Source organism: Pyxicephalus adspersus, chromosome 3 (genome assembly GCF_032062135.1).
Source record: "Pyxicephalus adspersus chromosome 3, UCB_Pads_2.0, whole genome shotgun sequence".
NCBI lineage: Eukaryota > Metazoa > Chordata > Amphibia > Anura > Pyxicephalidae > Pyxicephalus > Pyxicephalus adspersus.
The window spans coordinates 107,072,945-107,090,844 of NC_092860.1; the positions used below are offsets into that span (position 1 = coordinate 107,072,945).

Sequence of the window (17,900 nt, forward strand, 5' to 3'; positions counted from 1 at the left end):
CTTGGTGGGGCTTTGCTTCTAAGTACTCTATTAGATGAGTGTGTTACAATTGCAGTTGTGATTCGCACAATTCAGGGACTATAGATATAGATTATATTTAGAAATGAGTATACTCTTCCAAAAATAGAATGGATTACTTTCATACCTTTAAATATTTCTGTGTCACAGTATTATTAAACTGTATGGCCTTCAAATTAAAGTCTTTAGTCTGTAAGTGGGAAGCAGAGTTGTATTTAGCAAAATGACATTTGTGACCCAGTACCCAGCAGGGTGAGAAGGGGTAATTTACCAAATTGCTGTAACGTTTTACTTCATTTGTTTCCCACCTCCGTTCACTCCTCAACCTCCGGGCCTTGTGAGATGTTGAGAGAAGTCAGAAAGCTCTTTGTAGTTTCCAAATATAAATCCATCTCTTGGGTAGTGATCTGTACTAGTAGTTCTGTATATAAAGCTGACCTCTTCCATTAATACATTCTAGCAATTTTTACTAGAATGATCATAAGGGGAAGAGCTTGTAGAAATTAATGTTATCATTCATCTCTATTTCATCTATTGTGAAACAAGAGCAGAATCATTATATATGTAACAGTAAACTAACCACAAACATTTAATGTTAAAAAATGCTAAAACACATTTCATCTTTCAATGTTATCATCTACACAAAACTTCCATTAGTGAGGAATGTGAATTATTTATGATGTACTTAGGAATGCTAAAGTGTAAATGGGAAGACCACTCAAATCTATTTAATTCTATCTTGATGATAATTAAAGTATATGGTCTGTAACGTTACTCCCTGCTGTGGATCCCCACTGTGGAGGTACTGCTGTGGCTTCTGTCCGCCACCCTCTTATTATAACATTTGGGGAAAAGGATATCCAGATTATTTTTTGTGTGTACAGTATATGGTAATATATATATATATATATATATGTGTGTGTGTATTTTACATATATATATATATTTATATATATTACCATATACTGTACACACAATAAATAAATACATATTTACAAATAATTACATTAATAATAATAATTACATTGACATGATTTACTAGTTTCTATGTGCATACATATTTTTTCTCTTTTTATTATTATCTATTATAATTTTGATTGTAAATTAGGACAAAATAATGAGTGTTTTAGTCAGGTAAAGCTGAACTTTGAGTTAACATTGGCTCACCCCCTGTAACTGTCCTAAAATTTATAACCCATTTTTACCCACCCATGTCAAATTCCAGTGCCATCATTCTTCTCTCTTGATCATTTTACTTCTGGTCCTGTCCTTTTGGTGTCCCCGCTTGACGTGCACACTATCAATCATGCATTGTAGAGTCTTCCTGATTTGCAGTGGTTAGTGTCTACCTAAAGTGAACAAAGATGGACACTCGGTGTCAACACACAAGTTATAAAAGAAGAAGATGACCAGGTTTTTCTTTAAATCATGTGGCTGTCATGATCCAATGATTAGGTCTAGGTGCCAGATACTACAGAACACCTTCCAGTGTAGTCCATGTCTTGATAGGTCAGAGCTGTTTCAATGGTATAAGGTGTTGGCTGGTCTGTGTACATGACAGTGTTACTTTTTTACTGTTCTAGTTCAGCACATCTGAATCATCAGGAAACATATCATAAATATTGCAAAAGTTGTTAAATCAGAAAACTTGTCTGCACTCATTTGATTAGTCACAGCAGATCTTAGCGTAACTTACATACAGTGAATGTGTGAGAAATAGGCTTCCCACCCTGGGACCTGACCCTTTTTGGGTCAGCAGGAAGCTAACAATGTATATTAGACATTCTCGATCAGGGTTCTGTTAAACCCCAGAGTTCCTCCAGAGGTTCCTTGAGTTACAGCAAATTGACCTAATTGTTTTAGTACCTGCAAATCTCCAAGGCCAACTTTGACTGGCAAAATCAATAGCATAACCAAATTCTCTTTTTAACTGTGGTAAGGGTTACATTATTCTTACTAACATAATTTAAAGACATATTACTTGAATTGCTACATGGTTTTTAGTAATCAGAATAACTCGGTATTGGGTCTTTCCCCGAGTATTTTTCTGTATCTGGTGCAACACTGGCAATAGTGAAGATGCCTGCCTTACATTGTAACACATTTAACAACTTTTTTATTATTTTGCAAGACACCTATGCATTAGCAGCTGAAGAAAAAACATCATGATAAAAAGTCATTTGTTATTATACTGCAAAAAGAAGTCATTCTAATATCAATATCACTGCTGTGTTGTGTTAACATGTGCTTGCAGAAATGTATACATTAATACAACACGTGGCAACACCCAGTGCATATGTTGGTGTGCTAGGTTTCCATTCATTGTTAATGGCATCCCAAATGCATCTCACCAAAGTACTACAGCAGAAGGCATGTCAGTGTGGAGCTGTGCATTGCCATACAATGTGCAATACTACATTTGTGGTGCAATTTTATAGAAACATACACATTGCCGTATACATTGCAATGCTCTGTGTTTGGTGGCCTGTTTGTTTAAATGGGTTGCTGAACGCAGTACATTGCAACGTGTACAGCAATTCCAGGAATAAACCAGGAATTCCCTTAAACATTCCCTAGTTGGAATCTTTCAGGTCCATTTGTTTCAATGGCAGAAATTGATTCCCACCAGGGAATATTTGAGGGAGATTTATTTATATAAATAAAGCCCATAGAGGAATGAGTCTTCAAATGTAGTGTGTAAAATACATATTATTTTTTGGTCTATTTTGTGTACATTTATATCATGTTTGATAAATTTGTTTTTGTATTTTTATATTATGCATAAACAAAAACAAGGTATTTATAGATAATAGTAGATAAATAGTAGATAAATAGTAGATAATAGTAGATAAAAAACATTTATATCTATATGTATATAGCACCAACATATTACACAGTGCTGTACAATAAATAGGGGTTGCAAATGACAGACTGATACTGACAGTGAGACAGGAGGCGAGGACCCTACCCAGAAAATCTAAGGCTGTGTACACACGTCCAATGGTTCTAATTCAATTGTCGGCTCAGGGCCGATATCGGACGAGAATCTGGCGTGTGTACAGTGCCTGTCGTCCATCGTCTGAACGGCCGTCCTGGTGGATCCATGGACGATGGATGATGGACGACGAGCGATCCTAATGGAAGCGAAGGGGGAGAGAGCGCAGCAGGGTGCCACTCAGTCATTCTCCCCCCTCCCCTCTCCATAGAGCTGAATGGTGCTGTATGTACAGCACCGTTCATGCATTGTGCAGTCCTTAGTCGCTGGAAAGGATCATGAAAGATCCTTTCCAACAACAATTATTGCATGTGTGTATGTGGCTTAAAAGGTGGGGGAAGTAACACACAATAGCAAGGGGATATGGAATAGTGGGAAGTAGTGACGGTTTCAAAATACAAAACAAGACGGGTAGGCAAGTTTGAAAAAATGGGTTTTGAGTGCTCTAGGAGCAAGCCGAATAGGACTAGGAAGACCATAATAATAAAAATAATAATAATAATATCTATATATACCAAAAGACACACATGACGTGTGCACCAGCACCCTCCAAAAATGCCCACCCAAGGAATGATGCTAAGTCTTGTAATGGGCATTACAGTGCACAGCAACAAACATGCACTGAAGGGACACATGGAAAGTAGCCATTGCTTACCTGCCTAACATACTAGTTAATCAGGTTTTTCTTTGTTTTTAAAGGATAGTTTAAATGAACGATTAAATCACTATTATCGAACCATTGAAAGCTGAAACAGATACACAAGTCTTTGTTTTCCGGGACTGATAGGGTAATATTAGTAGAAGTCCCAATGATGGGTGTAAATGAACAAGAAACCAATTCAGTATCGTCAGAGGGGACACAGCAGGAGTCTGCCACCTGCAGGGATGCATGCTAAGCAGTGTACCTGGGCGGACCCCCCCCACTTACCACTGTATACCTGAGCGGCCCCGCCCCTCTTCTCACTGTATACCTGAGCAGCCCCGCCCTCTGGGCTGTGTACCTGTCTGTCCCCGCCCGCCCCTCACTGCGCATGCGTTGTGTCCCGTACGCTCAGCTACTCGCAGTCCTAGCTGTATGCTGCGAACAGTGATAGGAGAAGCTCCCGGGAGGCTGTCGGGGAGTTGTACCCGGGGATTTCTATTTTATTTCGGCAATAAGGCAGAACGCAGCTGCTGCTCATGTATATGGATATAAGGACTGTGAGCAGGTAAGAGGACTGGCAGCCATCATTATTATATATTACCGTGTGCAGGTGTCTGATGATGAAGGAACAATGTCTGCATGTTTGGAGTTATTAGAAGATTTAATGATTGCATGGTGTGATGACTTCTTATTAATAAACAGGATTTATATAGCGCCAACATATACCGCAGTGCTGTACATTGATAGGACTTTGCTGGGAAGTGTGATGGATGAGCTCCCCTCTTATATTCTGATTATTCCCCATCCAGTGCAGACTCGGATATAAATGCTCTTCTCCCCTGTCTGTGTCTTGTGGGGGGAGGGAGTGATGAATGGGGTCCCTGGCTGTAGTCCTTTCCTAAGGTTTGCATTGTAAAACATTGTGAGCGATGAGAGCCTGGGATGAGTGGGGGAGGAGGCTGACATCACCCAGCTCCATCTCATCTCAGGGGTTCCCCAACCTTTATATTAGGGGCTTGTACTAACTGCCTGCCTATGTGTGCTGCATATGACAGCCATGCATCTAGCATTCCCCCAGAGAGATCTCCATTGCCTTGTAATGGCAGGTTCTCCTTGTGTTGTGGTGCCTCAGCCTGGAGCTATCCTGGGAATGTTCACAATTCAGCCCCTGACTGTAGAACGTATATATTAGTGTAATAAGGTGGTGTGAGCTGCCGCTTCTTTGTTAGGGCTATAATTTGTAGTAGAAGTGGTGAAAGCCTGGTTGCTATGGGTGACTGCCCCCGGTGGGGTAGTTTACAAATATTGGTGTGGTGCCGGTATTGGTTACACACCATGACTGGCCTGCCCATCCTACGCTATCACATTACACCAAGGTAACCCTCCGATATGTGTGAATACACCCCCCAGGTATTCGGTGAATATTCCCCGGTGTAAGACGGATGATAAAATAAAATTAGAGACCACTGGAAAGTCCTCCGGCATGAATGTTTTGTTTATCCTGAGATATAAAGTGGGGTCATGGTGGTATACATTCACACGGGGGGCTTTCCATCAGGTATGTGATATTTTCATCTGCATTGTCATTGTTTGTTCTCAGGGAAAGTCTCTCACACGCACATTCTCCTTCACACAGATAATTTCCATAGTGCTGAGGCCACACATCACACAAAGGGAACCTGTCATAGGAGAAACATGGAGGCCATTGCTTTCCTTCTTTCTTTATAAACCAATCCGAGTCTTCTCTAACTTTTCCTGCATGCTTGTTTATGGCCTGCTACTCAAAAGGAGAGCTACTTCCATGTTGTGTTGCATTGAGTGACCATTGACCATTGAGTGACCATTGAGTGAGTGACCATTCTGATTGATATTCCTCTAAAACATGGCGTGCACACATGATATTCCACCCTTCCAGTTGTGTCCATGGAACACATGGGAACTTCTAATTGGAATTCATACACATATCACAATTTGTGCAACTCCAGCTAAAAAGATAAAGGCACCACACCATTTATAGGAGACTCCATAAAGTTTTGTCCACCAACAAAAAAGTAGTAATGTATTTCAGGGGTCCATCAAAATTTTGCTTTATGCCACTCAATGACAGAATTTTTTAAACCCAGTTTGCTGTTTTCAGGGAGTTGAGCATTTGGTGCCATGGAGCTAGCAATCTATATGACCTTGGAGATGAAGGGATAAGGGCTGTTTTCATACATGAATATTAAACTTTATTCATTTTCTGATCACATGATGTGGTTAAATGCTGGTTTAGTAAAGGGAGACATGTTATAGTACAACAGTACCCATAATTATACAAGAGTTCCGGTGCACCTAGCACTGGGGATGTCATATAATAAATGTCCATAAAAATAACAGTGTGTTGTTTTGATTAGAAATAAATGATAAAAGGGGAAGTATCATAATCCCCTTACGTTAGGAATAGGTAATGGTGAACTGTACTATACTTTCTATGGTGGTTCCTGAGGCTGCCTCCAGTAGGTCACATCCTGAGTATTTCTGCGTGACAACATTGGATACTTATTAACCTTGTCGCTTAAATCTGTTCATCTGTACTTGTCCACTTCAGAGTGACTTATGAATCCCTTCTCTTCCTATGGCAAATACACTCATAGCTATTAATGTAATAGTGAAAGATTTATCTTCTTGAAGGTAGGAAGAGCCAACCAGTGAGCCACAAGTGATCCTTAGTAAGAGAGGCAAAAAACCAAGCCAGTAAATCTGTGCATTACATACACATTTCTCCATGACTTATCCCTTTCAAAGACCTTGCAAGTAGGGAATCATACTGGTTATCCCCCAGAAATGCACTCCTAACTTCTATTGCAGTCTTACATTTCTGGGGACTGTCCTGCCCATTTATCATTTGGTAATCCAAACAAAGCCAGCCCCTGTCTGATTCTCCAATTATAGTCCTAGATATCTAGGCTCCTTGAGATAACACAGGGAATGAGTAGACGACACAGGACAGCTTTGAGTTTCTAACATGATCAATAGGTATGGGATTTTTTTTCAGTTACTAAACAGATATAACAAAATGCTTTTAGTTGTAGACTTAAAAGACTAAAAGGCAGCAAACTAACAAAATATGTGCAATGTTATATTTTACATAATTGCAATTCTGAAAATATTTTTATGTGGATAATACATAATACATGTTTCTTAAAATGTGAAATGTTTCTTAAGAAAAATATGGGACGGATATTGACAACCTTCTGATGTTGCTATTTGATTGGCTGGTTTGCTGCCTCTTTGGCTTCAATATTGACCGGTACTAGTGCTAGTTTTTGGATGTTCCATTGACCTCCTGGTTTCAATACTGATTAGGAACTAGTTCTAGTTTTTAGGATATTCTGTTGTTACCTAGGCTTTAGTATGAACAAGGAATTAATGTTTGTAGTTTGGATGTTCTATTAACCTCTTGGCTTCAGCACGGTATAAGAACTAATGCCAACTGTTTGGATGTACTGTTGACCTTTTGGTTTTAATACTGATACGGATCTAGGTTTAGTTTTTGGGATGTACTGTTGACCTCTTGGCTTCAATACAAACCAGGAACTAGTGCTAGCCCTTCGAATGTTATGTTGGCTTTAGTACTGATCAGAATCTAGTACTGAGTATTTCCCTGTTATGCTTACCCTCATACTAAATTAATATCAATATTAAATTATTAATTATATATATTAAACTAGTATCTAGTTGTTTGTCTGTTATGCTCCCTTTCATACTGACCAGGAGTTAGGTTTTGCGTGTTAAGTTGACCATCTGCCTTTAAGACTGAGCAGGGCCGGAGTGAACATTGGAAAAGTAAAAACTCCCTGCATGTATACTAGGTGGTTGTCTAAATTAAATGAAGCCAGAGCATCGGCATGCCAGCCAGTTAACTAACATTTGTAGTAAAAAGCTACCAATGATGGACTCCGAGAAAAGGTTCCCTTTCACCTCTGCAGTTTAACACTTTTTGTAGACTTGCAGTTTCTCAAAGAATTTGTTCTTGTTTTACCTATTACTGCTATGGTAATTTTGGGCTTGGATCCCTGCTGACTTTCCCAAAGCCCCCTCATTCTACTGTGTGCTTTGTATTCCAGGGATGTCTTCCCCTAGCACAGGGTTCATCTTGCTTCACTAGTCTCCCAGATAACACCATAGCAGTATCACATTACATTTGCTCATTGGGAGCAACTCAACCATAACACTGTTTTACCTCTTGATATTTTTCCCTGTGTTGGATAAAATTATTTTAATTTTTTTTGTTTTGTTTGTGGCATGAGCAGACATGTTTCTACATGACATACATTCAAACAAGTTGCCTTTTTTAGCAGAAATATATTATGCTTAAGCAGTTTTCAACGGTATGTAAGTTTACATCTGTTCCAACTAAAAAAAAATTAACTTGGCTTTGGTCCACACTGTTAGCACAATATCCAATATTTTCTTTCCTTGCATAACTTGAAAAGTTTTCCTAAAGTTTCCTAATGATGAACATGGATAAAGGTGCCCAGAAGGGTTTCTAGCTATGACATGCCACTTTTCCATTATTGCTTGCTCTCCAGGTAATGCAGTTCGTACTGTTCCAAGGACAAGTACGCTTATATAACCCACGCTCATTTAACACTGTGGTGTTGGTTATTAAAGGGCAGGGAGATAATAAAAAGTGTTGACATATCCAAACTCAACTTGGCGAACCCCTCAGGCCAAAACATTAATATATGTGGCTTTATTTTATTAGCGTCTTTTCACTTTCTCAGTGAATTTGTTTCATTTCCTCTTATGAAGGAGATTGTGCCATTGTTTTCCCCTTAGGAGTTCTATGTGTAATCTCCAAAGGCTTTTAAAGATTTAGTTGTGTTTTTAAGTCATGGTGAAGTGTCTCTTGATGGTTTTTCCATTGTTTGTTCTCCAGTCCACTCCCTGACTCTGCACTTGTTTCTTATCTGTAGGAAGGATGTTATAATTGACTTTTGGGACCTGAGTAAGAGGTTTTACTTTTTCTCCTTTCACCTGAACAATTGCTTGTTTTCAGCACGGACTTGCAATTTCTGCAGGACATACCTGGACGTAATAAGGAAGTGATGAAACTCAAGTGGATTTCTGTCTTTTTCATCTTAATCTTTGCTCTCATTATTGTCTTCTAAAGGACATTTGGATTGACTATATAAGCCCTGATTAACGGTGGCCATACAAATCCTGATGTAACAGATCAGCACTGAAGTAACAAATAAGCATTCATGGATGGAATTAGCACATGTATGAGTTGTATAGTAAATGCAAAATTTCCTGATGACCGAGTAATGAGTTTTTCTTTTAATCAAAAAGGTAACAGATTTTCACTAACTGTGCTGCATTGTATTGGTTAGTGTCCATTTTTTCCAGAAGTATGTCCTCGTCAATCATGATGACCTGTAGGCCACTGATGTTTACATGTCCCACCCCTGACACTAAGTGACAGATCCAGCTGGCAATGGAAATACTACATCTATCATTTCACATTTCCTGTGGTATTTTTCCAGCCAGTTGCTTTTGTCATATATGATTAATGTACCCCAATATTTACTTGCCTGGGAGGGGGTGCATATCTGGTACCCCTTTATTAAAGGGACCTTCTAGAATCCACTATAGCCTGCCCCACCCTCAGAAAACCCCCCATGGGATTTTAGTTAATCCAGTTTTCTTGTCTCTGTTGTCCATGTATAGAAGACAAACTGGTTTCTTGCTTTGAAAGGAGAGAAGAACAGACAGCAATTGTCATAGCCCTGATTACTTTGCCAGTTATCAGAGAAATGTGTGCTCCTGGTAACAGAGTTTGTCTGATGGCAGTCATAGAAGCTTCCTTTGCTACCTGTCTTTCACAAGATATGCACTGAAATAAATGATTTACCATCATCTGATGGAACTGCTTTATCGGAGGTCTAAAGCCTGGCTTCCATAGATGTGCCAGTTCAGCAAATGCCATTCTGCAAGTAGTGACTGACACTAATAAAGTTGGTATGTACAGTGCCAATTATGAATATTAGTGAGAGCTAACAGGAAATTTGTATTGCCAGCTTAGCCTTACCTTTATGTCTTCCAATCTAAGCCCAAAAAAACTGTCACCAATGGGAGTATCTCATTGGCAAAGGGAGAGACTGGCAAGACCTTTTAAATCTCTTGGGGGTTATTTTTTTAAAAAAAATAGTCCTTTTAACAAAAATCTTCAACTCAACTACAACTTGTTTATCCTTAGCACAGTATTATTTCACCTAAATAGATTTCAAATGCAATTTTATGCAAATATAATGTAGATTTTCAAAAACCCAAAGTGTAACCTACAAATCTGTATGTGCTAAAAAGTGATTTGTAAATTTCATCACCCCCCACATCTGTCCTACATTTTAGGGCCTGTTCAGATAGTAGGTTCAAATGTGGTATGGCTATCACTTGGGGTGGGTTGCCAAGTTTCAGCCGATAGTTGCCCTGTAACAATGTCAGACAGATTGACAAGTGTTCTCTGGCTTTTTTTTTTAAGTCTTAAAAATATCTATAGGAACTGCAGGGTTATATAAATCTGAAACACATTGTACTTTTTTCCTTCAAATGCTTCCTAAATGGGGTTGCCAGCCTAACTATCTATGTTTTAATGGACAAGAGACCAAAAAATTCAGGATACACAGTGTTTTCTTTTTTTGCGGGGAGGGTTGTTAGCAGGGAACTCCAGGCCAGCTGTACCTACTACTCACGTGTTCACTTATAGTTGAAATTAAACTTGTGCATGCACCAAGCCTTTAATAACCGTGCTGTTATTCTTGTCAGAAAATCTGCTTCCAGCAACTCAGAAGCTGCATGCTGCCACATGCCAACTTTGCTCCTCTGACAGAACATTGCCCATTCTAATAGTTTCAGGGGCCCTGTCACTGCCAGGAAAGCCTGCAGAACTGCGCATAATTTTTTATGAACTCCATATCTGAACAGACAACTTGGGATACCTTCTGGAGGAAAGCACACAGACTTCTTTATCCCCTGTACTCAGCCATAAAGTGTACTTTGCTGTGTACTGGGCAGACACAGTGATCCCTCTTCTTCTTGAGGAACCTAATGCTGGTTTGAAGAAAGTGGTATAGCTGTAGGTGACCACAGACTGAATTTGGAGACAGTTGGTAACACTATTTCATAATTCTTTTTAAACACCAATAAGTTAGCTTTTGAAATATTGAAGTGGTTGTGCAGGTGACTGTGCGTGAAACTCTGCATGTATCATCGGTGCTAAATGAAAACCTCAAAGCAACACCATCATCTGTTAAATTCCAGCAAAAGAAGACTTTTCAACTAGTCACATTTATTTCAGTGTGGGGGTAGTTGGCAGTTGATTGAGGACTGGAAAATCGCTTTCATGGAACCCTAAAAAAAAACATCCATGTGAACAAGACCTAAAGCACAAACAGATGTTTGTTTTCTAGTGAGAATAATTCTGGCTGGGTTATTTCTTTTAATTTAAAGAAAATACTATTAGAAACATAAAAAAAGGATCTAATCAATCTGGGTAGGGTTCATAATTCCCTTTCAATAGTATACTATCTGGGAATCAAGCCATAGAAGGCATTGATCATGCAGTATTCAGAAAGCTAGCCCAGTATCTCACAGTGGACAAAAGAGAAGCTTTTACAGCCCTACATTCACCCTTTTACACCCTCAGCCAGACTCTTTGTTTATTGTGCTCCTCTGACCCATAGGCAATGACAATTACGTATCATTTTATTTGTTTGCATGGTTTGATAAGTAGGAAGTTTTTTTGGAATGAAAAGACTGCTTGTTATAGTAGGAGGAAACATCACCTGTTCTCCTACCTGAAGAGTTTGTAGCTTTGTGTATCAAACAGGTGAATTGTATTTGTTTTTTCTGTGTGTGGTGATAATTCTATCATTAGGCAAATAGATACCCATTGGTAAATAGGGTGTTTAAATAACAAAGGACAGACCATCATCTTTACCAGGATACAAGTAATCAGGGCTGTTACTTGGAGGTGATAATATCTGTTTAAAGAAGCCATAAACATTGATGGCATGTTTGTTTAGCAGTTGTTGCTTTGTTTCTTGGGTGTCCAGGCTGAAATCTCAGCTGCTTGGTTTGTAGGCTGCTGCACTTGGAAGGTTAGTGTAGACCCCTCTTTTACATTGCCTATATACTTCTATTTGTTAGTGCCTCACAGAAATCAATCCTAATGTTTGACCACACATGGAGGAGAAGAAAGCTTGTACAAAAGAAGAGCGAGTGAGATTGACATCTTATGATTTACAGTTAGTTTTCTGGATGAAAGTGTAAATGGCCATCTGTTTTAGATGTGTGTTTGTTTCCCACCTGTAGTACATGGGCTGCCAATAGCTGTACATCATCATCTAGACACAGATCAAGGCTCAACTGCAAAGTGCTAAAACAGATGAAACTGAATGCTAAGTGCGTGTCTGAGCAGCTACATTTTTAGCAGTAGGATATAGTCACTGTGCCTTCTTGGTTTCCAGTTTCAAAGCAGCGTTACAAAAAAAGTCCCTTTTTTCAAAGATTTGAAAAATATATATTACAAGGTGCTTGCTTTATTAAAGATATAGAAGGTGGTAATAAACAAGGTCAAGGATACTTTGGACACCCAGTCATATGGTTCCCAATTTCTTTTCTTTTTCATTTGAAAATGATTGATGTTTAAAGTAGGAACAAGTTCACCTGTTTAACATTTACTTTGCAAAGTTACCTTTTTCTTTGCTAGATGAACATTATCTACTCCTTTAGTACCAATCCTATAGACGTATATTTAAATGTTTGCCATGTTTTTATAACCAACCCAGTACCCTAACTTTACACTGCTAACTGCACTGGGTATCTGACCTTAACTGATACGAAAGGCTGAAAATAGCAAAATTGGATGGAAAATATAGTGCAATATGACAGTTGGCTTGTAAAATAGCTTCTTTATTTTTAGGGGTTCACATGTCACATAAAAGAGGTACTCTGGGGGAGCAAATGGGCCTGGAGGAATCTGGAATATAAGAGCTGGGACAAAGGTTGAAAAAAAAGACACATGGCCAAAAAAACTTGCATCACCAGAGCCCGCAGGGGAAAACTGTAATGAGTAAGATTATTTATAGATTACAGAAAGCAGCACGTTGTAGTCCGTACAATATGCTCCCATAGCTGTGTGTGTGTTGCTTTGACACATTTGTGTATTTACTGGCCTCAAAGCAAGTGACAGGGAGACACTATAGCGGATAGGTTTCCAGGATGTGTAAGTGCTACCTAGGAGTGGCAGCTCTTGTTTCCAGCAAATGTTCAGACTGACATCATGGAAAAGAAACCTCTTTCAAACAACTTCTCTGTGTCCTTTTCATTCATGCTGCTAGAGAACCAACAAAACAGTGATCGCCTGCATATTTAGGCAGCTGAAGGGTTATATCAGGTAACTATTTCTGTTGTAAGCTTTCCTAGTAGTGGAAAGTATACATTAAAAAAAACTCTAGACTGGCCCTGACAGAGACAGAATCTTTGAATTCATTTGATAATATGGAATTGGAATGTGACTACAGATGAGTGAATCCATCTACTGTGTTGGAGATATTAAATTGTACCCACCAACTAAAAGGGTTAATATATTCCATGATAATTTCCTAGGTTTCCGCTGCTTAGTTTCATATTCATATTTTTCCTCTTGTGTTTCATTTGGAAGAGCAAATGTTTTGTTTTATTATTGGAAAATGGGGTTCTGGTAGATGATCACAATCAGGTTTCATTCCTGTTCGTGATTTTGGGAAACATTATTACAGGCTGTGTTAGGACCTGTGTCAACAAGCTTTAAGTTGGTGTTATCAGTTTGATGAATGAATTCCTTGTCTGCACTTTCCCTACATAATTCCTTGTCATTTTTGCCCACAGTAATTTCTAAATTACTACGAAAAAATGACAAGAAATTGATCTAGTTTATAAAAATATATCCTTTGGCAAGCACCCACAACAACCAGTTAAATTCATATGGTAGAATTTGTGTAGTACTTGAACAGGTGTGGTTTGCTATCATTACTATTTACCTTGAATAATATTTTTTTTCATATCTATTTTTCAGGTTATAGACCTAAAGCATGCAGATAATGCTGCAAGAAGCTTGAGAATAGAATGCTGTTCTGCTGCACAGTCTTTAACGCTCAGTAATGCGTCATATGAAGAAAGGCCTGCACCAAGATGCATGTTATGAACTGTGTCTCTTTGGTCAATGATAAAGAAAATGGTGACTGTGGTGTGGTAATCACAGACTTAATGCTAGAGCACCCACCGGCACCTCCACCACCACCACCACCACCACCTCCTCCTCCACCACCTCCACTTCATTCTGTACCACCGCCTCCTCCCCCTCCTGGAGCGCCTCCATTTCTACATCATGGTAATCACGGACATGGACAAAATAAGAAGAAACGCATGCGCAGCTTCTTCTGGAAAACCATTCCTGAGGAGCAGGTTAGGGGAAAAACCAACATCTGGACTATGGCTGCTAGACAGCATCAATACCAAATTGATGCAAAGACAATCGAGGAACTCTTTGGTCATCAGGAAGAATCAAAGGCTGGTGTTTTCCGGAGGAATGGAAGCACTCGGACTTCTTTTCGAGAGCCAAAGGATGAGGTACATTTTGCAACCTTATTTTTCGTTTTTCTTAGTTTGAGTTGATCTTGAGTTGCATTGATTACATTCTTTTAGGTTAGTTGTTAATGAACGAGCAACATAGGAACATAATATGTTTGAATTTCTGCATACCAACCAGTTGAACTCAAACCTGCCCTGAAATAAAATCAGTTGTAGTATGAATTTTTGTATATACAGTACTTATTCAGAAATCAATAAGAAAACATATCTTGGCACTGGACAGATAAGTCAGCAAAGGCGGACTCCCTATATTTCTACTTTCAAAGCACTGTCTTTTTTTCTTGTTATGTATGCAATATGTAAAAAAGAAACAATTACATAACATTAATGAGTGCACTTTTTTAGTGGCATGTCTTGGGTTAATGATAATGTGAAGCAGTTAAGTTTTATGTATAAACAATGGTTTCCTGTCCTTGAGTCCACGTGATAATATCTGTAGGCACAAAGATGAAGTCACTTTATTCAAGTCATGTTTATCAGTTTTTATAGCCTAAATGGAACAACTTGAGTATGAATGGTGCTATTTACTTCAATACTCCGATAAGGAAAGTAGCAGTGGCATGCAAACAGCCAAAGCTTCTCTTTTATTGTCTTTTTGACCAGTCAGAGGTGTAAAAGATAATTTGTGATTGGTTTCCATGATGTGTGTACTATTTTTGTTCTGAATGACACATCAGATGAAAATACCTGACCATGTGATGTTCTCTCACTTTTTTCCCTATAAGTTTCCCTGAATACCTATAAGTTTATTTGTGAGCAACACTGTCTCTGCGGATCCTCAATACATAGACAATCACCCCTAATACTTGAAAGAGAACATTATATTCAATTAATTCTGGATGAAATTATTATACGCATCTTTTGATGTTTTTGTTTCTGCAAATTAGTCCTTAAAAGTTTTTTAATAAAATCTCATCTGATATCCAACACGTACTGTAGACTTGGAAGGTACATAATTTTTACAATAGGAATACTTTCATCTATACTGTCTACTTTGGAATAGTTTCATCTATAATTGTTATCATTTGTCAGTTCCTTTATATAATGGTCACATAGAGTAATCCTGGGACCTCAAAAATATTTGATCCAGTGTAGTTTGAAGAGAGATCCATTCCCAGGTCCCCCTATTATGTAAAGACATTCATATACAGTCAGAGTCTCTGAATAGTATGATATATTAAAACTGTGTGTATATATATATATATATATATATATATATATATATAATTAAAAAAAATCAGAAATGGCTAATATATAATAAATCTGTATAAAAGCAACAGCCAGTTGCTTAGAATTGAGTCTGTTTGAATATAAATGGCCACCCTTCAAAAAGATGTTAGTCTAAAGGATGATGTGTTCTTTTCTGTTTATGGTGATATTAGTATAGTCCAGTGGTCACAGACTTGATAATGTTATTTATATGTAAATATTTATATAGCACTATGCTTTACATATTAGCATAACTAACTTTGAATCAAAGGAGCTCACAATGTAATATCCCATCATACTCTATGGTCATTTTAAGGGGGGGGGGGGGGACAAATTAATTTACCAGAAAACAGTTTTCTTCTTGGGACATTTTTACATTCAGAATAAGCTTCTCATTACTTTCCATCTTGGAGGCAATAGACATGAAGAGAGTCCAAATCTCTACAGCAGGGGCACAGACAGCAATAGAAATTGACAGAAAATAATTCTTTCCCACTCTAGCAATTAAAAGAAGGTTTGACTGTTTAAGAAGGTGGAGGCATTAACAGGCGTTGTATGGGTGTAAGAACAATTTATTCTGGCTTGTTGCTTGTGGTGCTACAAGGTGACTCACATGTTTGGTTTGCATATCCAAGGGAAGCATGTTACACCAACAGATGGTTCAAAGCCACAAGGGAGTAGAAGTGCTTGTACAATGTTTGTATGTACGCCTATCATGTTTAGCAATCATTTATACTGCAACTAGAGTTCGTCATCTATATTCCATAATTTTCAGTATCCAAGTGCAAGAGATGAGTGGAACAGAAAAAAAATCCAGTTAGATGAGTTAGGAAATCCAACTGGATTGGAAATTCCGAAAAGTAGGAAATATGGAAAGTCAGAATTTTTGTTTTGTTTTTAATGTGAATTTATTATTTAGGTTGACAAATCACTAGCAATGATTTCCTTAGCCAAGTTTAGTAACCTTGGACAGCTGGAGGGTAGTCAGTCCTTTTTTATGATTTGTTTACCTTTAAATAAGCAAAAATGGTGAAAAAGGCGTATAAATTATAACATGTGTAACTGGAAATAGCAGGAGCGATTTTACTTGCTTAACAGTCACACTCTTTTCAGACACTTTATGCAAAGTACTTTTCTTTCATCCTATTACAGTGGGTTGCACTGACATCATTCCTCACTTTAACCACAGCCCTCCATGATAGACTGAGACTGGCATGACGGTGCAGCACCCTGCCATTAGATGATATCGGGCACAGGCACTGTAGAGAATTCTCAATTGAGGGCAGAATGGCCCTGAACTGTGGCGGGATCTGCTCCAATCAGAAGTATCCAACAACCACAAACAGGCTCCAAGACTGAGCCTCTAAACCTATCCATTATTCAGTATTGTACAATTTCACTAGGACAAACTCGAAAACTAAACTGTAATATTTTGTTATTGCAGTATTTGGTCCTACATCCGATCTATAATGTCCCATTACCAGTGGTGCAGCTTTTTGTTATATGACGCACTATTCTCTGACAGTGCTGAATAGAAGAGCATTAATAAGTAATCAATCAATGTGAGCTCTAAAAAGCTTAAAACTAAATCAAAGGATCAGTGTGGACATTTTTGGCTCATTAACAACCATGTCAAGAACAATAGATAATTAGGCTTATTTAAAACACATGAAATTTTTTTTTTAACACCACTTTGTGGGGTTTATTTTTTTACTTATACCTGTTATGTGTTCGTTCCTATTACATAATCTAAAATAATTTGTTGTGGCCATTGATAATACTTAGTACGTTGTCATAATACTTAGTACGTTGTCATAATAACTGTATAATACCCATCTGTACATAGAAAGTATGTGTGTTTTAGGTACTTTTTGGATTTTTTAATGTATTGTTATATTTTACAGTGCAGGAAAAGGAAGTTTTTGTTGTGTTTTTCTCTTTTGAAGCACCTATTCATCGTTTCACATTTTGTTACAATGTTAATCCTAATAAGTGATGTAGCCATTATATATACATAATAGTATATATAATATATATTTTAGTGCTGATGGTATTTGCATAGAGGAAATAATGAAATTGTGATGATATATACAGAATAAAGTATGGTAACAAGAGGTTAATGTTTTAATGTTAGTGGTAATAGTACGGTCTTACTGATTTTGTATATGCTGCATAGTGTTACCAAGGTGATTGCATGAGTGAATCTCACACATCCACTGTCCGCTTGGTTGTTTATTCTCTTTCCCCCCATGAGACTTCCCCCTTCATTGCTGTGCCATAAAAGAGCAATAAAGCAAGTTAAAATGGCAGTGGGTGTGGGTCGTCTTGGGAGTCCTGTGGCCATTTGTAGCATCCTCTTTG

General features: G+C 38.1%; 1 protein-coding gene across 1 annotated transcript in view; it reads left to right on the forward strand.

The window, feature by feature from the left end:
• The first annotated feature begins 4,086 nt into the window (after positions 1-4,086).
• The window catches only part of FHDC1 (FH2 domain containing 1), a 37,791-nt gene continuing 23,977 nt past the window's right edge, over positions 4,087-17,900 (forward strand). The window contains exons 1-2 of the mRNA XM_072405926.1: positions 4,087-4,221; positions 13,756-14,309. Of these exons, the coding sequence (XP_072262027.1) occupies positions 13,872-14,309 (438 nt within the window). The 5' untranslated portion in view covers positions 4,087-4,221; positions 13,756-13,871. The remainder of the gene's footprint in view (positions 4,222-13,755; positions 14,310-17,900) is intronic.